This window comes from Urocampus carinirostris, chromosome 6, assembly GCF_059441175.1.
Source record: "Urocampus carinirostris isolate Australia breed hairy pipefish chromosome 6, RoL_Ucar_1.0, whole genome shotgun sequence".
NCBI lineage: Eukaryota > Metazoa > Chordata > Actinopteri > Syngnathiformes > Syngnathidae > Urocampus > Urocampus carinirostris.
Window position 1 is genome coordinate 817,737 of NC_142354.1, and position 25,018 is coordinate 842,754.

A 25,018-nucleotide genomic window follows, 5' to 3' on the forward strand; every position below is an offset into this window, starting at 1 on the left:
CTTGCCTAACTGTTAAGCAAAAAAGTAGCATCTAAGGTACATAAATGTTGTGAGCCACACTAAATATTAAACTCATTTTCAGGCGAGAGCTTCAAGAAATATGTTCTCAAGCTTGTTTTCTTCTCTTGTTCTAAATACACAAATTTTAAAACCATTTCAAGATTCAGGATTCAAAGATTCAAAGTGTTTATTGTCATATGCACAGTTAAGAACCACGATTCCCTGCACAATGAAATTTACTATGCTGTCAACACAGTTGCCAGCGTAATAAATCTAAGAAACAATATACATGTCTACAAAAAAGAATATTAAGAATATCAAAAAGATAAAAAGACAAGATTAACCCTAGATTAGTTATAAGGCAATAAGATAAAAATAGGATAAAACACAGTTGAGAGTAACTGTAGTGCAAGAATAGTCCAAGTATGGTCCAGTTTAAAGTGTCTGTAGTGTGCTGAACATGTCAAAGGTGTATTGTTCGATCAGCAGCCGTTATGAGTCTGATAACAGAAGGGTAAAAATATTTATTTAGACGGGTTGTCCTGCATTTCAAACTCCTTTAGGGCAGGAGTGTATACAGTCTGTGTTGTGGGTGGGTGGGGTTCTTAATGATGGAAGCAGCCCTCCTGTGGACTCAGCACTGGTATATGCTCTGCAGAGAGGGCAGTGGAGTCCTGGTGATCCTCTGAGCGTTCTTAACCACTCTCTGCAGGCGTTTGCGCTCCATGGCTGTGATACTTCCGTACCAAACAATGATGCAGCTGGTCAGGATACTCTCCATGATGCAGCTATAGAAGTTGCTGAGGATCCTGCTTGACATTGTCCACTATCAATCCCTTTGTCTCGTCCATATCGAGAGTGAGTTTGTTGTCCTCGCACCATGTCACCAGACTCGCCACTTCCTTCCTGTAGGCCGCTTGTTCTCTTGCAGTGATGCGACCTATCACTGCAGTGTCATCGATTTTGCCAGACATTTTACCTGCCAAAATCTGACTCCCCTGCTAAAATGGACCCTATTTGAGATTCAGACTTGTGACTTCTAGGGTAACCTTCTCTGACATAAATATGTCAGCACAGTGATTTTGAAGAGATTCAGACGTTTCTCATAATATTACTATTATTAGTAATAATGGTAATAAAAAAAAACAATCTAGATTTTTGAAACACCTATTCAGTAACACATCACAAAGTGGATCCCGAAGCTGAAAAAACATAATAAGTTTAAAGTGTGTCTTATTTTGCAAACAGTATAGGCAGGGAAGTCCGATTTTGAATAAAAAAAAAAACAGATTTGTTTACACCGCGGGATTCAATGCAACCAGGGTTTCATTCACAATAAAAATACATTACATATGGCTATTATAGTACATCAAATAAAGGCTATTTGTGTACAATTAGTTGTGATCGTGGATATCATAGCATACATTGATTCGTCTCCGGTGTTGGTGACTTTAGCATCTGCATTAACAAACGCATTTTGTAGAATACGATTGCGCTTTATTGTTTTAATAAATGCGTTATATAGACTACGATCGCATAATTGTTTTAATTAGCTCGCTTTATTGTTTTAATAAACTTATTATATAGAGTACGATCGCCTTTGTCGGAAGCACAGCAGAATGCGCGTTCACGCGAGGTGGGAGGATTTTGCAGCGGAGTCGGATTCAGGCACTACACGTACCTGGACACTGTGCGTTTTAATGTATTAGACTCGTCCTTGAATTCATGTTCATGTTTCATCTTGTAATGACGTTTAACACTTGACGTGCGAGGTACAACGCTCTCGAGGCATAATGCACAAACAGCACGGCCATTTTTTTCACAAAGCCCCAATCATCTGTCCTCACTGGCTGAAAAGAACGAGATTCGTTCATTTATCGCGCGCCGGTGTTTCTGTGGGAGGGTTAAAACACTTCTCTCCTCTGCGAGGCACCGCGCGGACACACACTCACCGTAAATCCGCTAAACAACATAGCAAGCAATGAAAATGTCAAAATTTCAGGTAAAAATGCGCATTTAAAAAAAAAATATATTACTTTACCGTGGGCTCGCGTGCCACTGGTTAACCCCTCACGTGCCAGTGCTGGCACGCGTGTCATAGGTTGCCAACCCCTGGTGTAGAGGATTGGGCTGAGGACCCATCCCTGTTCCTATGTTGGTGATGATGCTGGCTGACGTCCTATTTCCAATTCTTACTGACTGGGGTCTGCCAGTTAAAGTCCAGGAGCCAGTCGCAGAGGGTGGGTTGCAAACTGATTGTGGATAGTTTGTGCGTGAGTTCATGTGGTATGACCGTGTTGAAGGCAGAGCTGATGTAAAATGCATCCTGATGTAGGAGTCTTTGTTTTCCTAGTGGGACAGGGAATTATGAAGAACAGCTGTGATGACATCCAACAGAAGTGGATCTGTTGGTCCTGTAGGCATACTGTACGGCAGGGGTGTCAAACTCATTTAAACTCGGGGGCCACACGGTAGAACAAACATTCTGTCGGGGCCGGACTAGTAGATTAGAGAGAAAGGCAAAGAGAGAGAAAGAAATAAGAGAAAGATGGAGGGAAAAGGAGAGCGGGTGGGATAAAGAAAGAGAAAGAGGGAGAGGGAGAGAGCGTGAGAAACAAAAGATAAAAAGTCGTGAGAGAGGGGGGAAAAGAAAGGGAGAGGAAGAAAGAAATCCAAAGAGAAATAGAAAGACAGAAGGAGAGAGAAGAGAAAAGAAAGCGCGAAGGGTAGGAAGAGAGAAAGAGAAAAGAGAGAAAATGAAAAAAAGAAGTTAGAGCAAAAGAGTTTAAAAGACACAGAGAGAGAGAAAGAGACAAAGAGCAACAAAGGAAGGGAAAAAGAGAGACACAGAGAGTGAAAGAGACAGAGTGGGAGAAAAGGGGTGAGAAAGAAAGAGAGAGAGAAAAAAAGAGGGTGAGAGATAGAGAGGGTGATAGAGAGAGAGAGAGGGAAAGAGGGGGTGAAAGAGAAAGAGAGCGAGAGAAAGAGGGAGAGGGAGAGAGAGGGGGGAAGAGGGGGAGAGAAAGGGGGCGCAAGAGAGGGGGAGTGTGAGAGGGGGAGAGAGGGAGAGAAAGAGAAAGGGAGAGAGTGGTAGAAAAGAGAGGGAAAGGGGGAGAAAGAGGGTGAAAGAGATACAGAAAGAGGGAAAGAAAGAGGGTGAAAGAAAGAGTTTATCTCTCTTTGGAGAAAGATGGAGAGAGAGAGACAGGGAAAGAGAGAGAGGAGGGGAGTGGGAGGGAAAGAGAGAGAGAAGGAGAGAGAGAGAGAGAAATAAATAAATACACGTACAGTGTCTTTGTTCGAGGCATCTGGCTTTGGCAACATCAAGTTGAAATATTTCAACCTGCAGCTTGTTTTTCTCTTGCGCTTCTCTGAGTGTTGTTTCGCGGGCCGGATTCAATCCCTTAGCTTGCCTGATCTGGCCCGCGGGCCACCTGTTTGACACCTGTGCTGTACGGGGTCCAGGTTGTCTGTAATGCTGCTCTGGATACGGGCTAGAACTTCTTTCTCAAAGCACTTCATAATACATTGGAACCTCGGTTTTCGAACGCCTCTCAGTTCGAACAAATCGGTATTCGGCCAAAAATTTTAGAGAAATTCTTGCTTTGCTGTTCGGTCAAAAATTCGGAGTTCGAACGCCGGTAATGCCTGAGTGCGTACGCTAGAGTGCGATGCTGAGCGGCGTACGGGTGTAGATTCCCCCCACCCCTCGTGATCAACTGTTATCACGTGCGCACTTGCCTCTTTTTGCTTTCGCTTTTAATATCGGTGAACGGAGTGTTTTAGCCCCTAACTATGCCTCCGAAGAAGGTCGGTGCAAGCAGGACAGGTGAAAAAAGAAAAGTTGTTCGTACAACTATTGCCTTTAAGAAAGACATAATAGCTAAATATGAAAGAGGTGTGCGAGTTTCCGATTAGTAGGGAATACAGCATGCGCCTTCTGCTGACCACCACAAAGGTAAGAAATCCTATTCAAAATTCTTTTCTTTATCTTTTTTTTTTACACGTTCCTGTTAGCGTAATCTTTCGTACGGAAGATTACGATAACGCGAACGTACGATTAGCCTGGGTTAGCTGTATGATTACGTTGAACATTCAGGTAAACATTCAGGGTGTTGTAACGGAGCCCAAAATTCAGGGTGTTATAACGGAGCCGCCTTTCCAATGAAGCGCTAGCCACTTGTGGTGCTAAATGACTTGTAAACGACCTGATTTTTTTATTTTTACACGTTCATGTTAGCGTAATATTTCGTACGGAAGATAACGCGAACGTACGATTAGCCTGGGTTAGCTTCATGTTTACGTTAAACATTCATGGTTAACATTCAGGGTGTTGGAACGGATTAAAACGATTTACATTATTTTTAATGGGAAAAATGATTTCGGTGATTGAACAAATCGGTTCTCAAACAGGGTTTTGGAACGGATTATGGTCGAGAACCGAGGTTCCACTGTAATTGGAGTGAGTGCTATCGGTCTGTTCAGGCAGTTGGGTGGGGTCTTCTTAGGGAGGGGGACAATGATTGTGGTCTTAAAACAAGAGGTAACTTTGCTTTGGCTGAGGAGAAGGTTGAAGATGGAGGTAAAACATTTGCCAGCTCATTGGCCCATACCCTGAGAGCATGGCCAGAGATGTTTTCTGGTCCTGCTGCTTTGTGGGGGTTGATTTTCTTCAGGAATCTGAGTACTTGACCTGATGAAACTATTGGTGGATGGTGAGAGGGGTCTGGTGGTCCAGGTGTGGCCTCAAATTGGGTGTAGTATGCATTGAGGTCTGGCAGGCTGTCTGCAGAGATGATTCTGGTAGTGGTCTTGTAGTCTGTGATGTGCTTATAAGCCTCTCCACATCCGCCCAGAGTCAGTAGTGGAGTAGAAGCCATCAAGTTTCTCTCTGTACTGTCTCTTTGCCGCAGTAAGGGTTTTCTTCAGTCTGTACCTCGCAGCTTTGTACTCGATGCCTGATGTGTGTGCAATACATCGAGCATGCGACTGACCTGATAATTTATCCATGGCTTCTGGTTTGGAAACCTCCTGACTCGTATGGTGGGTACGATGTGTTGATTTACCCAGTCATATACTCAGCATATTTTTGTATACTTAAGCTTTAAAAGCATCACAGTCTGTTGTGGCAAAACAGTCTTGCAGAGTGCACTCAGTCTCTGAATTCCAGAGCTTGATTTGTTTTATGGTAGGGTTTGTTTGTTTCAGTTTTTGACTGTAGGCCGGGTACGTAAAAAGAGAGATATGATCAGAGGGTCCAAAGAGACTGTTAATTTTGATAAATAAAAAATTAAAATTCTAATATAATTATCTTAGACTCAATATTGTTCTGTTTGCTCAAATTAGTATATAAATAACTTCGAATGGCCAACACATTCATAACATTCAGTCTCTAATTCTCTCTGCCTCTCCCTTTCACTCACACTTGCACGTGAATTATTAAATATATGCACACACCCATATAAGTACAGATATACTTTCATGCACACATGACAGGAATGTAATACATCTTAATATTTTAAATCATGGCCTACTGGTAGAAGCTCTTATTAGTGTGTTTTGACTAGTCAGGCTCTTAACGGCCTAGCTTTAGCAAGTCTCGTGGCTGTCTAACTACTGGAGGGAGATAACAGTTAGCGCAGGTTACACATTTTAAAGATAAAGCGAATTAATTTTACTAAGCAAGAAGAATTTTAGATAATTTTCAAATTGCGTGGTCACTTAGCAGGCTCTTTTTGTGACTTACAGGCCACATCTGTATATTGCCATGCATTTGTGACTACAGTTAGGTGTACAAATTATTTTTACAGTATTTGTGGATTCAAGTATGTGTTTGTGAATTGTTTTTTTTTTCATGGTATTGGCCCCATGCTCATTGCTATGTGTGCTCTTTGTCCTGTAGAGTAGTGGTGCAGCGCTTTATGCAACAGAAGCTATTCTTGTTCCTGCAGCACTGTTTTGGCCATTGGCCCCTGGACACCTCCTTCCGAGCGGTAAGTCTTAGTTTTAGGTTTCCTGCCTGCAACTGTTTTCCCTGACCTCATTATTATTATTGTGGTAGGTGCTGGAGACGTGGCTGAGCTTCATCCAGCCTTGGAGGTACACCGACGGCAAGAATATCAACCTTCCAGGAGATATTGGTAGCATAACCAATTTAGAGAGATGGTAGGTCGTGGGACTGCTGGTGTTCGTCTGTGTCAATGCTAACTATTTTGCCATAATGTTGCAAATTGGCAGGGAGCCGTTTGTTCAGGAGAACCTGCTGGTTTACACCAAGCTCTTCCAGGTTTTTCTGAACAGAGCAGTGCGCATGGATCTTGTCAACGCCAAAAACGCGTTGATGCTGTTTCGAGTGGCCAAAGTCTTCTCCCAGCCGGACCTAGCAGACCTCATCCACAAGGGTGAGATTAGCCCCGGCTCATTACCAAAGCAAAGCAGGACTGATTCCTTTTTACCAATATGTATATGTGCCGTCATCAATATCACAATGTGCCCCAATATATATAGATATATGTATATGTGAATATATATATATATATATATATATATATATATATATATATATATATATTTTTTTTTTACAAAAGGCTTGGCGCTGCCCACCTGTAAGCATCAAGCCTCCAAGAATGATTTTAGTATATGATAAATCACCATTAGATGGCAGGAATGGCTTTGATCATATCTTTGTCCACACATTGAGAAAGCACTATTACCTGGTGTTGGTTCCTTTTCTTCTGTAAATGAGTGTGTGTGAGCCAAGAGTCGGGAACTTATAGCTTATGAGCCATATGTGGCTCTTTTCATGACTACATCTGGTTCAGAGATAACATTTAACTCGTATATAAGCTTTCTGTGTCGTTCTAACTATGGAACATGCGAAGCCAGTTTGACACGTGCGAAGCCGGGGCAATATTAAGTTGCCAACGGGTTCAGTCCACTATATATATGTCAACAGTCTCAATTACAGTCAAGGTGTCACACCAACGGACCCTATTTTGGCTATACGTCGCCAAAGAACCCTTTAATGTAAAAACAGTCTAGTCCAGGCCAGTTTTTTAAGAAGTGGTTGCACCGTAGCTCAGGAGGTAGAGCGGTCGTCTTGGGATCAAGAGATCCCAGTTCGAATCCCGGCTTGTCCGTGTTACATGTCGAAGTGTCCTTGGGTAAGACACTGAACCCCTAATACCCCCAATAAGCAGATTAGCGCCTCACATGGCTGCAAGGCCGCTATTGGGAAATGTGGAGCAATTGTAAAGCGCTTAGGTAAGTCATTGACTTGAAAAGCGCTATATAAATGCAAATCATTTCATTTCATTTACTGCATGTTTAAAACTTGTGGTGACAAAAACCAGAAGAAGGACACCTGGTAATAATGGCCAGAACTGACTGCCCAATACTGGGAAAAATAAGTAGAGATGAAATCACGCAGGAAATGTAAAGGCTTCATATGGCCAACAACTTCTAAAAACGACAAAGTCAGAGGCTTAAACTTATCAAACACGGTTCTATCGGCAGAAACGGAGACGGCCATTGTAATAAGAACTTTGCTAATAAAAAAGTGGAGAAAGCTATTACAAATTTCAGTTGATGCTTCCAAACAGGCAGGCTGTGGGGCATTAAGAACAGAGCCAATCGTTTTACAAAGCACTCGTAGGTTGTGGTGATTAGACACAATAATATCTGATAGGTGCTCTCTTTTAGCCTCCTTAAGTCTTTTGGTAATGTTACCGGCAGTCCTTTAGCATTAAAAGTGAAACTTGCAGCTTTTCATTCCCGCCCCGCACTCAGCTCTGCGGCACTCCCTTTGAGCCACATGAGATCTATTGTCAAACCAGGGCTCAGGTTTAGCTTTAGGCTGCACAGTTTTTGAGGGACCCATTGAGTCCAATATACATGTAGTTCGACAGGAGGAGTGAAACCATGAAAGGAATTCCTCTGTATCCATGTAGGTTGAATCGGAGGGAACGCAGAGCTGGTCAAAAGCCAACTGGGCGCTAGATTCAAATGCAGTAGGGCAAATCCAACATCGAACAAAACGCGCAAATGATCCAAGAGTAGATTATTACAGATTTAAAGGTTGCAAAAAGACAAACCATGGGCGAGAACCAGTTCAGCACCAAGTTAAGAGTCAATAATGCTTAAAGGGATTACAAAACACCCATTTTTCCCCAATTAAGCACAGAACGTGTAGTGTTCCTCCCCACAATCATGCAAATATGTTTGAAAATATTCCACGCGCCATGGATCTTGAGGGATTAATTTTCAAAGTAGATAAAGTGGAACCTCGGTTCTCGACCATAATCCGTTCCATTTCTTTGTACGAAAACCGATTTGTATGATCACCGAAGTCGTTTTTTTCCCATTAAAAGTAATGTAAAATTGTTTTAATCCGTTCCAACACCCTAAATGTTTACCACGAAAGTAAACATGAAGCTAACCCAGGCTAATAGTACGTTCGCGTTAGCGTAATCTTCCGTACGAAAGATTACGCTAACATGTAAAAATAAAAAAATCAGGTCGTTTACACGTCATTTAGTGGTGAGCAGTTAAAGGATAAAGAAAAGAATTATGAGTAGGATTTCTTACCTTGGCGGTTGTCTGCAGAAGCCATGCTGTATTCCTGAAAGAAGGGAAAGTCGCACACCTTCATATTTTGATATTATTTCTTTCTTAAATGCAATAGTTGTACGCACTACTCCTCTTTTTTCACCTGTAGCAACTTTGCTGCTTCCACCAACCTTCTTCCGAGGCATAATTAGGAGTTAAAACACTCCCTTCACCGCTTTTGAAAAACGAAAGCAGAGAAGGAGTGCGCGTTGCCGTGACAACAGTTCTTCACGAGGGGCGGGGGCAATCTACACTCGTACGCCGCTCAGCAACTCCGATTTTTTTGAACGAAAAGCGAAGCAAAAATTTCTCTAAATTTTTGGTCGAGAACCGACTTGTTCGACCTGAGAGGCGTTCGAAAACAGAGGTTCCACTGTAGTTAAATCTCATATCCCCTAGAGCTGTGACATAATCTCAAGCTTCATGCGTTAAGTTTACCTGCTGTCTTGTACAGCCTGCATTTATCTATAGCCTTTGCCTACTCTTAGGTTTGTGATTGTGACATTTCTTTCTTTTTCACGGCGTGTTTTACAATTAATATAATATTGTCCAGATAGCTCCTTGTTAGCATGCGGATCTACTGAAAGTTCCAGCGTCCTAAGAACTTTGACATTCTTATTGTTTAATATCTCGCGCATCCATTCAATCTGGTCAGTGGAAAGAAGAGGCGAGCCGTTTCTTTTGAAATTAAAGTGGAATAAGAAAGCTTGATGCGGTTGAGAAAATTGTTGGATCGCTTTTTTCGCCCACTTTCTAGCACAGAGAAGGAAGGCCCCTAACTCTTGAAGCTCATCTTCCAAAAACAAGTCAAACTTAACTATTTATCTATACAGAGCATATTATTTTATTAAATGTTTATTTATTTAGGACAAAACAATACAGGTTACTTATATTACTTATACAAGCCTTAAACATACTTATATACATTTCAAACATACATTCCATACATAACATAGCAATGAAGCAACTTACTAACAAATTCAACTTACAAACGTTTGTAAGTAGGGCAGTGTTTGTATGTTAAAATCCCAAACAATGAGGACACGGTCATAGTTGGGCATAATTCCCACAAGAAAATCATTTACAAAGTCCTTATTGTATTTTGGGGGTCGGTAGATGACGGCGCACAACACTGGATCAGAGCCACCCACCACAGAGTCATTTCAAAACTAGAACAAGACGGTAATGCGGCACACTTACATTTAAAGTATTTTTTTTTTAAAACAGTCGCCGTTCCTCTTTGCGTCCCGACGTCCTTGGAGAGTTTAAATAAGAATAGGCATCCGTTACAACTTCAATGAGAGTGCTAGCAAAGCACTCAGAGCAATTTGATTGGTTGAGCGGTGGGGATGGGCAGAGCTATTCCTACAGCGCAAGCACTCTCTTTTCGCCCATCGATGTCTACGCCGAAGGTAAATATGTCGGTATCTTTCTGGTTTGCAGTAGTTTGTGACATTTTTACAAAAGAATTTTGCTGGCACCTTGTTTTATAAAAATTATTTAGTACTAAAATGAATTGAATAAGCCTTAACACTCTTAAGTAACTTTAGGAGTAAGACATAGTTTAAGTGGTATATCTATATCGATATGGGCAACTATCGGGAACCTATTTTACCCAAAGAGCCAGTAAAGCAAAACTATTATCATTATTATTATTATTATTTTTAGAACCACGCCATCTATTATAAGATAAATAACACACTCACACGCAACAACTGTCAATAACTGAACTGGTTGCACTACTGCAGTATACAATCATTACTCATCACTTTTTCCATCATACTTGGAGGGAATGATGATCGACACAATTGCACTTTAACATTGATTTAATTATGCTGCTATTGAGTTTTTATAATGCCACGTCTGCACTTTTAATGTTCATATTGGGTATTATTGATTTATTCTGGATATTATGTGGATCTTTACATTTTCTTTTAACTGTGAATGAATAGCTGGATGTTCCCAAGCTTTTTTGCTCTTTGTCAATGACAATAAGTATTCTGAATCCGGCACATTTGTAACTCTGCAGTGGTGAGAGCTTTAAAGAGATGCGTCCTTAGTGGTGGATCCGTGAACTACTTAAAAAAAAAAAAAAAAAAAAATTCACTCTGGTCAGGGTGACACAACACACTCTTCTGTTCAACAGCAGGGCCCGACAGCTTTCACTGTATTACCCCTGCCGCATCATACAGGTGCCCTGCCCATCCTTTCACAAACAAGAGCTCTAGCTTCCACTATATTTAGACCTCTTTCCTGCAGTGCACTCATAAAACATCACTGCCTTCCTCTTGGTCTCCTTCCATTTACTTCAGCTTTGTAGATCCTCTTCAACATTCGCTCCTCATCCATCCTCTTCATGTGTCCAAACCAACCGAGTACTCTCTTACCCACACGCTTGCTCGGTTCCACTACTACTCCAGTTGTGTCTCTCACGATTTCATTTCTCAATCCATCCAATCGTGTCACTCCTAACATACTCCTCAAACACTTTCTCTCAAAAACATTTAATTTCCTTCTCAAATCTGTGTTCTGGCTCCAAGTCTCTACACCATACAACACAGTCGGCACAATCACACTCTCATACAGTCCCCATTTAACATCCATACTCATACTCTTGTTGCTCATCCCTCTCCTCAGAGAATTCAAAATTTTGCTTTTTTGATTCACTCTGTGCAATACCTCACACTTCATTCCACCAACTGCAGCCACACCACAACCCAAGTACCTAAAGCTTTCAACTTCTTCCAGCACCTGTCCATGCAACCTTATTTCTAACACCATGCCCACTCCATCACATGAACACTTCATCACCTTACTCTTCCCAACATTCACACATAACTTACACCTATCACATACTCTTCCAAACTCCATTATCAACCTTCTCAATGTTTTCCCAGAATCAGCCACAAGCGCTGTGTCATCTGCAAACAACAACTGACTTACCTGCCACACCGTTCCACTGTTATCGATCATCTCTACACCTCTGCCAAATACTCTTGCATTCACCTCTCTCACAACGCCATCCATGTACATATTAAACAGTCTCGGTGACATCACACACACCCATCTCACGATGGTCAACACAGGGAACCCACTCACTTGTCTCACTCCCTACTCTTACACATGCTCTGCTGCTCACATACAAACTCTTCAACGCTTGCAACAACTTTCCACCCACTCCATACATTACCATCACCTTCCACAACGCCTCTATCAATTCTGTCATATGCCTTTTTCAAGTCCTTGAAAACCAAATGAACATCCTTACCTTTTGCAAAATATTTCTCACACACTGTCGTACTGCAAACACCTGATCCACACATCCTCTTCCTTTCCTGAAACCTCTCTGCTCCTCCATCACCACCTCATTCGCTTTTCCTCTCATTCTCTTAATCAAGACTCTTCCATACAGCTCTACAGACAACAAACTGATAACTCTCGAATTGCTACATTCATACTTATCACCTTTACCCTTATACAATGGCACCACACATGCACTACACCAATCAACAGGAACCACACCACTTAAAAAGCATACATCCAACAAGCGTACTAACCAGTCAATCATAGCTGTGCCACCTTTTTTCAAGCATTCAGCAGTACTACCATCCAACCCAGGCGCCTTCCCCCTTTAATTTCTTTGACTGCCTGTTGCACCTCCCATGTTTCCACAGGCTTCACATTTAAATCACCCAACACGGGCATTCTCTCCATACCATTGATCGCCTCGACTCTCACTTCTCTTCCATCCTCCACATTTAGCAACTCCTCAAAATACTCTGCCCATCTTGTCCTGACAGCACGACCGCTAACCAGCAATCTACCGTCCTTATCTTTCACTCTCTTCCTTTCCAGATCTTTCTTATTCTTTTCACTTCCTTCCAGAACACTCCTATCTTTCGACACCATTCATCATTTGCTTTCCTTTTCGCTGCTTCCACTGACACTTTTACCAACCTTTTCTTCACTTAATACCTTTCATACACAGCACCACTCTTATCTTGCAGCCACTCCTCAAATGCTTGTCTCTTCTCTGTCACAGCCTCTGAGACCTCATCGTTCCACCATTCACTTCTTTCCTAATACCTCGACCAACTTTTCTCATTCCACATACTTCTTTCGCACTCTTCAACACTGCCTCTTTAAACCACTTCCATTCCATTTCCACACTTTCCACTTCTCTTCTACTAATCCGTTCATACTCTTCCCCTATCCTCTTTAAACTCTTTCCTTTACTGCCTTATTTAACATTTTCACCTCTTCCCTCACACTCTTCTTATAACTAGCCCTCTGTTAGGTTTAAGTCCCCAACATTTATGATAAAACGCTCTGAAATAAAAAGACAATAGAGAATCTGATCAGTTTAGATATCTTGCAAGGAGAGCGATCGAAGAGATCGTATACCGCCAATCTCCCAAATCACTCTGAAGAAATCTTTGATCTCTCTCCTCTTTTTATTAGGGTTCGCCCTATCGTACATAAGTCTCAACTTCTCTAAAGGGAGGAGTTCTATCTAACTGGTTGAGACCGCATTCTAACTGTTGCTACGCAGAGTTAATCTTCTTTCGCACGCCTTGCTTCCCGCCCGGTGATCACAGCTGGTTTCTGTTTGGATGCCTCCTTTCTTCTTTCAAGGCTTTCGGTGAAAAACAACTTGAGTTATTGCATGCATAGAAGGAAAATTATTACACAGATTATTCCAGGGCATTTTGCACTTATTGGTATGTGAGATAAAGGGACAGACAGTACAAAAAACAACTCATGGCCTTGAAGAACAGCTTACGGGCTGAAAACTCTTCAAAAAGGGCTGAGAACACTTATAACATATTAATGTCAACTGTAGGATAAATATATGTATATAATTCCAACACCCTCTAAGATCCATCTATTCTCAGTTTTCCTTCCACATAAATATGATCAGACATACCACTCATTTCACCTCTGTAAACATGCACATCCAACAATCTACTTAACATCCTTTTCCTAACCACTACATAATCCATCAGTGCTCTGTCCACCATCCTCTCTGACAAAGGTATACTTATTCACGTCCCTCTTTTTAAACAATGTATTTCCAATCACCAACTCATTTTCCACACATTACTCAATCAATTTCTTCCCACTCTCATTTCTTCCTGGTAATCCATATCTACCAATCACATTTTCAACCGTACCATCACCCACTCTATCATTCAGGTCTCCTAGTACCACCACTTTCCACCCTTCTTTCGCACTTGCCGCACAGTCTTATAAATCCCTCCAGAACTCCTCTCTCTCCTCAGCACTTCTTTCTGAACCAGGTCCTTATGCACTTGTAAACATCCATACTTCTACACCCCACTTTAACCTCACCTACATCAATCTGGAAGATATCTCTTTCCACTCCACCAGTCTTTCTTTTGTTTCTCACTCACAAGCACAGCCACTCCTTCTCTAGCATGTTCCCCCGTAACTCCAGACTTTATACCATACATACCTCCAAGCTGTAATTCACCCTTTGGCGGACAATAATGGATATATATTTTCCCCACCCTTTGAAAATATACACTTTTTTTCCTTGGATTACTATCAACGGGCACCCAGAATCTGCAGGTTTGCAACTAATTTTAAGTACTTATATCATTTTACATTCATTTTGGCAGCTGTGATTTTTGGACTGTGTGCTTCAATGAAGGACATTTAGTTTCAATAGCAGCTTGAAGTTTGGCTTGGATTAAATTCGTGTTTGTTTGATGTCGGTGCATGCGGCTTATATACAGATGCGGCTTGTGTATGGACAAAATCGGTTTTCCTCTTAAAATGTGATGGGTGCGGCTTATAATCAGGTGCGCTCTATAGTCCGGAATTTACGGTAGTCATCATCGTTCCGATCTCCTCTTTCTTCCACTCAGTCGCTTTACTTCCACATCCTCTCACACCTTTCAGTCTACTGCCCCCCTTTCTTTGCCTTGCTGTCTCTTAGGGAGTAGAGATAGACAGGAGAGGATCCCCAGACCCCTCGCTCCCTCCACTTTAGTCGCCTCTTACGTCACGGAGCGGACCAAGGTGGGAGAATTCTCACACCTCAGACGAGGAGAGGGCCCCTCACCACAAGGATAGAAGAGCTGCTATTCGAAAAAGACGTCATTCCCATCACTATGAGCTCATTTGAGTGTAAGAGGCTATCTGTAAAGGCAATTAACTGCTGAATTCTGCAAACAGGTACCATAACACCCATCTAGGGACACACAGATGACAGACAAAAAGTACAAGATAAGTGAAATGAATGTTAGCAGTCCTTCTTTTAACTTTTTTCTTTCCCTTTTCCTAGCTTTTTCACTTCCATGCCACCCAGCACCTTTCTGCCTTCCATCGTACCTGACTCGTATCAATTACGCTGTCCTGTGCTTATTTTAATGTTACGGAAAAGAAAAATGGTAGTGGGCCAAAACAACAAACAATCCCTTCAGATGGTAAAACTCATCTCATCTGCTACGATTTTGGGGGTTGCGCTGAATGTGACTAAAAAGCAGACTAGAGAATGAATGGGCGTGTAAGATTAGATAGTGCAAGTGACAAATTATTTTTCTTGTTCAGCCAGCCCAAACTCCACCTTGACATAAGCCAGCCCTTCGGGAAATATCCCATTCTTCTCAATTAGTCACTTCCGGCATTGCTCTCACGGAATGTGAAGTCAAAAGTGGAAGGTAACCTGCTGATCGGGGCATTGGGGTCCAGTGTCTTGCCCAGGACATTTCAACATTTTACTTGGAGTAGCCAGGAATCCAACCTACGACCTCTTTGGTGTCAAAACACAAATAACAAATAAATCCTCACAACATGAACATAAAAGAAAATAGCCGGTATTATTCAGGCACCATAAGTAGTACTATATTACCAAAAGTGGGCTAAATTTACTTCAAAGAAAAAAATAATGGCAGTTTTGCTCATTGCTCAACTGAAATATATTTTTTAACATTGGATTGAAATTCGTTAAATGGAATGCAAAAATATATGAACTAGTAACCATACATGTCTGTTTTCATGGTTCCCAAAAATTATAGCATTGCACATATACAGTGAAGAAAATAAATATTTTAACACCCTGCTATTTTGCTATTTCTCCTACTTAGAAATCATGGAGAGGTCTGAAATTTTCACTGTAGGTGCATGTCCACTGTGAGAAATATAAACTAAAAAGAAAAAAAATCCAGAAATCGCAATGCATGATTTTTTTTTAACAATTTATTTGTGTGATATAGCTCCAAATCGGTATTTGAGAAAATGGATGTTAATATTTGGTACTGTAGCCTTTGTTTGCTATTACAGAGGTCAAATGTAATCCTTCACCACGTTTGCACACACTGCAGGAGGGATCTTGGCCAATTCCTCCACATGGATCTTCTCTAGATCAGTCAAGTTTCTGGGCTGTCGCTGAAAAACACAGAGTTTGAGCTTCCTCCAGAGATTTTCCATTGGGTTCAGGCCTGGAGGCTAGCTGCGCCATGTTAGAACCTTGATATGCTTCTTACTGAGCCACTCCTTGGTTTTACTGGTTGTGTGCTTCGGGTCGTTGTGTTGAACTACCCACTCACGACCCATCTTCAATGTTCTGACTGAGGGAACCACAAAATCTCAGTAAACGGCCCCAGTCATCCTCTCATTAATGCAGGGCACTTTTCCTGTCCCATGTTCAGAAAAGCACCCCCATGCTTCACAGTAGGGATGGTGTTCTTCAGATTGTACTCTTCAATCTTCTTCCTCCAAACACGCTTAGTGGAATTATGACCAAAAAGGCCTATTTTGATGTCATATGATCACAAAACTTTCTCCCATGACTCCTCTGTATCATCCTAATGGTCATATGCAAACTTAAGACAGGCATTGTCATGTGCTGATTTAAGCAGGGAAACCTTTTGTGCCATGCATGATTTCAAACCATGACGTCTTAGTGTATTATCTACAGTAACCTTTGGAAACGGTGGTACGAGCTCTTTTCAGGTCATTGACCAACTCTTGTCGTGTGGTTCCGGGCTGATTCTTCACCTTTCTTAGAATATTTGAGACCCCACGAGGTGATATCTTGCACGGGGGTCCTCTCCAATAGAGATTGACCGTCATGTTTAGCTTCTTCCATTTTCGAAAGATTGCTCCAACAGTGGACCTTTTTTCACCAGGCTGCTTGGCAATTGCTCCGTAGCTCTTTTCAGCCTTGTGGAGATGTACAATTGTACATTGTGATTTGTGGATTTTTGTTTTTTAGTGTGTCTCTCTCACAGTGGACATGCACCTACGATGAAAATTTCAGACCCCTCCATGATTTCTAAGTGGGAGAAATGGCAAAATAGCTGGGTGTTTGAATACTTATTTTCTACTGTATCTGGCATTCCAGAGTCGAGTGATTTCATCCCAAAATTTTTACATTCAAAGCCGATGTAATACTCGTAAAGTTAATTATTCAGTCCAATAGGGTACATTTTCAACTACAGTTTACACTGTGTGTCACACCAATATACCCGGTTTTGGCAATAGGTCGCCAAGAAACCCTTTTTAGTGGAAGCTCATTAAACTATGTATGTTCACTGTTGAGATTCTTTATGATGAAAATCCCCTGATGAAACTAAAAATCAAAAGTGCCGAAAGTAAATACAACCATATCCTTATTATTTGCAGTATTTTGTGATATTTTTACAAAATAAATTTGCCAGCATCTTAGTTTTGAAACTATTATTTAGGACAAAAATGACGGTCAAAATGAGACTCATCACTCTTTAGTAATTGCGGAGGCAGACAAATATTAAGGGGTATATTGATAGGGGACACATTATTATTTGAAAGATTTGATCAAATCATCAAATGTCACACAGGAAGATTAAGTGTGCTGAACAATTAGCTTTTGCCTGGGGAGAGCAGGTTTGACGTTCTTGTTGAATTTAGTCACAAGATATATGATGTGGCTCGCTCAACTTTTAAAAAAAATATTTTTGCTTCCATGGTTCTTTGAATAAAAAAAGATTCCAGACCCCTGCAATAGTGAATCAAGATAATCTCAGAGGCCCTAGAAAACCTCAGTGGGTGGATATGGCCTTGACCTTGAGATGTATTTATATAGGAATCAATTTCCATTGGAGCCTCTTTGAAAGACTAAACTTTTTGCAGCCGAGCAACTGTTCCTGGAGCCTGAGCTGGTACCCCATCACCGGCAGCCGCGAGGCTACCTGACGCCAGGCCAGGGAGGTAGTTTCCTGTCGGCACAGCAACGTACCTTCACAGATGCTGTCTTCCGGGTCAAAGGCCACGTGTACGCCATGGAAGGCCAGGAATGCCAGTACAGGCAGATGTTCGGGGTCGAGGTCAGAACCACGGTAAGGACCAGTCTTATTCTTACTTTACAACTTAGGTTGCATTTGGATCAACCATAAGTTATGTGCTCTGTAGGTGGTGAATTTGATCCAAATTGTTGCACAAGCCAGACAGACTGCCAAACAGATTTCGGACCGCTCAAGCCAAGTGGCATCCAACAAGTCTTTCCTGTCGTGGTTTGCGTTGCCTTCCTTTGATGCCAATGACGGACTTGGTGACATTGAACCAGAGAGCAGCGAATGTCAAAGGAAAACTCCAGAGTTCCTGGACAGAGCGCTGGACAACCTATGTGTCATTTTCAAGGTTTGTCTAAAGATTAACTCAATCAGTGCCAGACAGTTTTCTCAAATTACCAGGCAATTTTTGCCATTTTGATTAATTTTTGAAGACTTACAGGAAATTTAGTTCTGTAGCTATATAGGCATAGGGCATGTAAAAATATATATAAACCCTCATCTTTTATCAGAATAAAGTATGTTTCTAGCTTTTATTTAGTATGCAACAGTTGATCATTGCTAAGTTTCTTGAAAGTACTTGTTTCCAAGAAAACTTCTGAAAATGGCTTTTTTGAAACAACGCATTCCAAGCAGTACTTTCACTTTGTTTTTTCATTTTTTTGTATTTGTGATACTTCCACAATACCTATATACAGTGTCCGGAAAGTATTCACAGCGCTTCACCTTTTCCAAATTTTTTTATGTTACAGCCTCATTCCAAATTGTATTAATTTAATCTCTTATCTCAAAATTCTACACAAAATACTCCATTATGACAATGTGAAAAAGTTTTTTTTTTACCTTTTTTTTTATTTATTAAAAATAGAAAACTAAGAAATCACATTTACATAAGTATTCACAGCCTTTGCCATGAAGCTTAAAATTGAGCTCAGGTGCATCTTTTTTCCACTGATCATCGTTGAGATCTTTCTACAGCTTAATTGGAGTCCACCTGCAGTAAATTCAGTTGATTGGACATGATTTGGAAAGCCACACACCTGTTTATATAAGGTGCCAGAGTTGAGTGTGCATGTCAGAGCACAAACACCAAGCATGAAGTCAAAAGAACTGTCTGTAGACCTGCGAGACAGATTGTCTTGAGGCACAAATCTGGGGAAGGATACAGAAAAAAATCTGCTGCTTTGAAGGTCCCAATGAGCACAGTGGCCTCCATTATTCGTAAATGAAAGACATTTGGAACCACCAGGACTCTTCCTAGAGCTGGCCGGCCTTCTAAACTGAGCGATCGGGGAAGAAGGGCCGTAGTCGGAGGGGGGTGACCAAGAACCCGATGGTCACTCTGTCAGAGCTCCAGCGTTCCTCTGTGGAGAGAGGAGAGCCTTCCAGAAGGACAACCATCTCTGCAGCAATCCACCAATCGGGCCTGTATGGTAGAGTGGCCAGACGAAAGCCACTCCTTAGTAAAAGGAACATGGAAGCCCGTCTGGAATTTGCCAAAAAGCACCTGAATGACTCTCAGACCATGAGAAACAAAATTCTCTGGTCTGATGAGACAAAGATTGAACTCTTTGGTGTGAATGCCAGGCGCCATGTTTGGAGGAAACCAGGCACCGCTCATCACCAGGCCAATACCATCCCTACAGTGAAGCATGGTGGTGGCAGCATCATGCTGTGGGGATGTTTTTCAGCAGCAGGAACTGGCAGACTAATCAGGATAGAAGGAAAAATGAATGCAGCAATATATAGAGATATCCTGGATGAAAACCTGCTCCAGAGCGCTCTTGACCTCAGGCTGGGGCGAAGGTTCATTTTTTAGCAGAACAACGACCCAAAGCACACAGCCAAGATCTCTAAAGATTGGCTTCAGAACCACTCCGTGAATGTCCTGGAGTGGCCCAGCCAAAGTCCAGACTTGACCGAACATCTCTAGAGAGATCTGAAAATGGCTGTGCACAAACGTCTTCCATCCAACCTGATTGAGCTTGAGACTTATTGCAAAGAAGAATGAGCAAAACTGCCTAACGATAGGTGTGCTAAACTTGTGGGATCATATTCATAAAGACTTGAGGCTGTATTTGCTGCCAAAGGTGGATCAACAAAGTATTAAGCAAAGGCTGTGAATACTTATGTAAATGTGATTTCTTAGTTTTCTATTTTTAATTCAAAAAAAAAAAAAAAAACTTTTTCACATAATGGAGTATTTTGTGTAGAATTTTGAGATGAGATTAAATTAATACAATTTGGATTGAGGCTGTAACATAACAAAATGTGGAAAAAGTGAAGCGCTGTGAATACTTTCCGGATGCGCTGTATCTACAATGCTTTCCATAAACACAAGGGCACTTTGCTTTCAAAACAAAATTTAGTTACAAGAACACTGAACTGATGCATGAAGATTGCAAAAACTTTAACATGATTCTGGTCCCATGGCTATCGTATTCCTTCCGGCAACCACGTTCCTGAAGACGTTCAGGAAACATCATCCCTCTCTGCCCTGTTGATGACAAGGACTTCTGCGGCGCGGCGGCTGGTCTGGGTTCAATTTCAGCTACCAAGGCCTCCCCGTGCAGAGTTTGCATGTTCTCCCCATGCCTGCGTGCGTTTCCTCCGGCGCTCCGGTTTCCTCCCACGTTCCGAAAATATGCATCTCAAGTTGATTGACTCTAGGTGTGAGTAAGCGAATGAGTTTTTTGTCTTTGTGTGCCCTGCGACTGGCCGGCAACATGTTTTGGGGATCCCCTGCCCAGTGTCGAAGAGGGATGGATGTGCTACAATACCCTCCGCGACTCTAGTGAAGATAAGCGGTGCAGAAGATAGATAGATGGATGGTTCAGAATCTAATTCAGTTGTTACAGATATGGCCAGCAGGTGGTTCCCACATAAAAGCCTTGTACTGTGTCTAGCATTTATCATGAAGGAAGCAATACGGTAAACATGTATTTTCAGCTGTAAATTATCGATTTTGCACTTTAGTGATATGGATAATGATTAATGAGTTCAGAAGGAAAATAATTTCGACACACAAAAAAAATTGCACGTGGTTTGATTCTAACAAATTACTTTTCATTCACATGGCAAGGAAAAATGGATCAAACGACCAAAGCACATTGTTGATACAAGCCCTCGCGGTGTTGGCAAGAGGAGAGGGGGAAGAAATAAGTAGCAATAATGAAACTACTAATCAATAAACCCGCTTTTAAGATAACCCATTTAATTAAGCAGGAATTATTTTTGTGGTGTGTCAAAATGAAATATTTGCCCTAACCCCCAGAAACAGTATGTTGCGTTAGCGTCTTTTGCTTACCTCTAAAAAAAATAAAAATAAAAAAGTCAGCCATGAGGGGTATGTAAGTGGCAGCACATGGCCTTAAAGGAAGATGAAAGCCAGGGTTCTATCTCTTTTGGCGATGGACTTAACGACGGTTGTTCTCTCCAAGCCACGTGGGTCTGGGGCAATGTTCCCTCTAATCTTCCACGGGTCTGAGCGTTCACACAAAGTCCGTGAGCAACGCTTGAAACAATAGTGAGCAACCGCAATCCCAAGTGTGGCACTAAGTCATTATCAAACATGTCCACAACTTAACATCAAGTTACATTTTGCTGAGTTTCCGGCAATGGAAATAATTTTTTCACTTTTGAATGAATTGACTAATGTACTATTGCAAATGTTGTACAGCCTACAGACGTCATTTGTTTTTACAATTCTTTCACAAGATTTCCATTTCTTTTTTTTCCTGGTATCTTTTGTGGCATAATACTCACATTTTTGGGGGATTATTTAGTCCGTTGCACGATACAGAACTGTAATTACATTTTTTAGATAGAGATAGATAGATAGATACTTTATTCATCCCCGAAGGGTAATTCACATTTCCAGCAGCATCCCTGAGCTGAGAACAATACAATAATAAAGCAAAAAGAATACAATATACAAATACCCAGTGTGACGTGCAAATGCCCACTGTAGCGTGTTATATAGAATAACTAAATAGTGCTACACAGAATACATATTGCAATAAGATTCGGTAATATGCAATGTAGGTGGTGTGGTTTACTGTGGGCTTTTACTCTGCCAGGTAGAGTTAAAGAGCCTCAAGGCATGAGGAAGAAAAGATCTCTTCAGTCTGTCCGTAGTAAAAGACAGTGACAGCAGTCTGTCGCTGAAACTGCTCTTCTGTCTGGAGATAATGCTGTGTAGTGGATGCGATGGATTGTCCATGATTGACCGCAGCTTTTCCAGTGCCCGTCTCTCAGCTACTGTTGTTAGGCTGTCCAGCTCTTTGCCCACAACAGAGCTCGCTTTCCTAGCCAGTTTATTGAGACGAGAGGCATCCTTCTTTCTTTTAGTGGAAGTACAAGATTGGTGTTCAGGTGCAAGTGGTTAGCGTCGCTCCATTGGACAAAGTCCTGAATCAATTTCCTGTACTCCTCCTCCTGCGCACTTCTGATAATTCCCACGATAGCATCCATAATCCAAAGTTCTGAGTTACTTGCAAGTACATTCTTTTTTGTTCTATTCTCCCCTTCCTTTAAGTCATTTTGTGCATAATTTTACATAATATTTGGTCATGTTGGGATTAAAGAAGCAAAAACAACCTGAAGAGCCATTTAGGACCCAAAAGAGACGGTTCCTTTTGGTGAGCCGAGCCGAAGAAAAACTCTACTGACTTTACTCAACTTCGTTCTACTTCGACATTGACTTCAAAATACCGCATTTGGAACACAGCGTCAGGGGAACCCGTTTATTTTTACCTTCATGCACTGTAACTTTGACTTAATTTAGCAATTTCGAGCCCTGATTTTTGTAAACTGGCTAGATTTTCTTGTGCGCGGAAATGCTCTGGGCAGTGCGCAATTGCGCATACACGCAGCTTAGAGGGAACATCGGTCTGGGGTGGCCAGGCCACAGTCCTGGGGAACTCGGTCAGTCACCTTAGTCCTGGTCTGGGGTTTAAATTTTTTATTATATAGCTGGAGAGTCTGGTCACTTCCTGTGAATAGATTGTGTCTTTCAAGGTGTTGGCATAGTCAGTGGTTGAAAAAAAGTTAAGGGGGGATGGGAGGTCGGTGGTTCGCGCCCCGGCCGAGTCATTCCTAAGACTTAAAAAGTGGTCGGCGGCGCCCTCTGTTGGCTGCGGCTGCATCGGCTCGCTACAACGGGTCAGGTGCAATCGACATTTCGTTCTGTGTACATTGTTACACAGAATGACAATACAAGGAAATTATTATTATTATTATTATTATTTGTGGCTGTGTATTTCCTCAACAGTAGACTAAGATCTGATCAAGCCACTCATGCCATGTAATGGTGATTTATCATACTAAAATCATTCCCAGAGGTTTGATACTTACTGATGAGCAGTGCCAAACACTGAATAATATATTTTTTATATGAAAGCAAAATGTATTTTTATGTTTTGGAGCTCAGAGACAATGCTTTTGAAAACATTTATATGTGGCATTTAATGAGTTAAATGTCTTGTCATTGTCAAAGAGTTTGAGGTGTGTATGTGGACTCTTCTGTCTGTTGTGTGTTTACCTGGCTGACTTTGTCCTTCTACTGTAATTTAATGAGTGGCTCCTTTAGGTGGCCTGATAAAGTATCGCATGGTCCAGTGTGACAGCATGTTAACTCTCTTTCTCTTTTTGCAGCTTAACCAGGGTCAGTTGACTCAGCTCATAGGCCACGTGATATCTTCAGATGATGATGGCAAGTATAAGCAGGTTCCTGATTGCATCATGGGAAATGGTGGCCTTATCCTCACTGACTTGGGAAGAAAGCAGGTGCTTGCCTTTTACTCAGTTCTGTCATTTTAGGTTTCAGTCTTGATTATTCTTACGTAGTTGTCATGGAGATGGGACTCTGACATCACAATTTGATTACGATGCATGCGTGACTATTCAATTTTAAAACTAGATCTGATGCAATTGTAACACTTGAGTTTTATATTTATGTCGATTAGGATATGTGCAGCAGTAAATTGTCCGGTCATATTTATTTGTTTAGCCCTTAATCATAGTGTCTCAAAGGGCTGCACAGGCCACAATGATGGTATTTGTAACATTCCCTGATTTCAAACCTACATCAGAGCAAAGAAAAATAAGATTAGGTACGACCAGGGTGTAATGAATGTTGCTTAGGCATCAATAGACACAACAAAGTCAACGTATTGCAAAATCCAATGCAGCCTGGTCCTCCTGGAAGGAGGATTACCTCTTATGCGGTCCCTTCTCAAGGTTTCTTCATTTTCCTCATGCTGAGGTTTTTTAGTTTTTCCTTGCCCTCATGTAGGTTTTAGATCAGGTGATCATGTGAAAATAATCTGTAGTCTGTAATAGTCCATGGTCTGTACAGCCCTTTGAGACCTCTTGTGAATTAAGGGCTATACAAATAAACATGACTTACTTGACTTTGATATCAACATTAAACACGATAGCTTCTAATCTCAATCAGCCAGTCACTGCTTCAGGTCCAGGTGCCACGGATTCAGAATGCATTAGAGGTAAGAGCTTATAACCAAAACTGAACGGATCGGGCCTCGAATGTCAGCGATTTTTTGGGCTTGCATCATCAGCCAGGGCATCTCTCGTTGACTTGGAAGAAAAAAAAATCACGCTTAGCGCAGGTCTGTAATTGTTCTTAGATTATTATTTTTTTGTGTAGGGTCCGCACAGTTGATCTCCTCCCCCTGTTGCACCATTTTCATGGCCAATTGTTTAAGATCTTTTGCAGGGGATCTCTACAAAGTCGAACAACAACTAAAAATCCCTGAAAATACATAACAATAAAATAAAAATATTAACTCTTCAGGGCAATAAATAAATCATACAATGCAAAACATTTGCAATATTATTTAAGTCATTTAGACACAGATCTTCTAAAAAACACACACGAAATTAAAAAAGGAAAAACTAAAGCAAAAGATCAACAGTCTCTACGGTTGAAAGATTGTATGCACCTTGCTTCGAAGCCATCAATATAATTAAAATTAATCAAAATGTGGTTCATTTTTCTGCTTTGTATACATGCAGTGCTTTCTTTTTTTGTCTCTCGTAATGAACTGTGTTATTGCCCAACACCTGTAGAGCCTATTCCGTGTTTGTAAACAAGT

General features: G+C 41.4%; 1 protein-coding gene and 1 long non-coding RNA gene across 5 annotated transcripts in view; one reads left to right on the forward strand and one right to left on the reverse strand.

Moving 5' to 3' along the window:
- smpd4 (sphingomyelin phosphodiesterase 4) overlaps positions 1 to 25,018 on the forward strand; it is a 61,619-nt gene that overhangs the window by 29,980 nt on the left and 6,621 nt on the right. For all 4 annotated transcript variants that reach the window (XM_088337383.1, XM_088337380.1, XM_088337382.1 and 1 more), the window contains 6 exons: positions 5,903 to 5,993; positions 6,062 to 6,165; positions 6,238 to 6,401; positions 17,746 to 17,951; positions 18,025 to 18,252; positions 23,559 to 23,690. In XM_088337383.1, the coding sequence (XP_088193509.1) occupies positions 5,903 to 5,993; positions 6,062 to 6,165; positions 6,238 to 6,401; positions 17,746 to 17,951; positions 18,025 to 18,252; positions 23,559 to 23,690 (925 nt within the window). The remainder of the gene's footprint in view (positions 1 to 5,902; positions 5,994 to 6,061; positions 6,166 to 6,237; positions 6,402 to 17,745; positions 17,952 to 18,024; positions 18,253 to 23,558; positions 23,691 to 25,018) is intronic.
- Positions 913 to 23,704, reverse strand: LOC148363493 (uncharacterized). The gene is made up of 3 exons (XR_015850655.1): positions 23,446 to 23,704; positions 8,587 to 8,620; positions 913 to 940 (listed from the first exon to the last, which is right to left on the reverse strand). It is a non-coding gene; the product is annotated as an uncharacterized LOC148363493 (long non-coding RNA).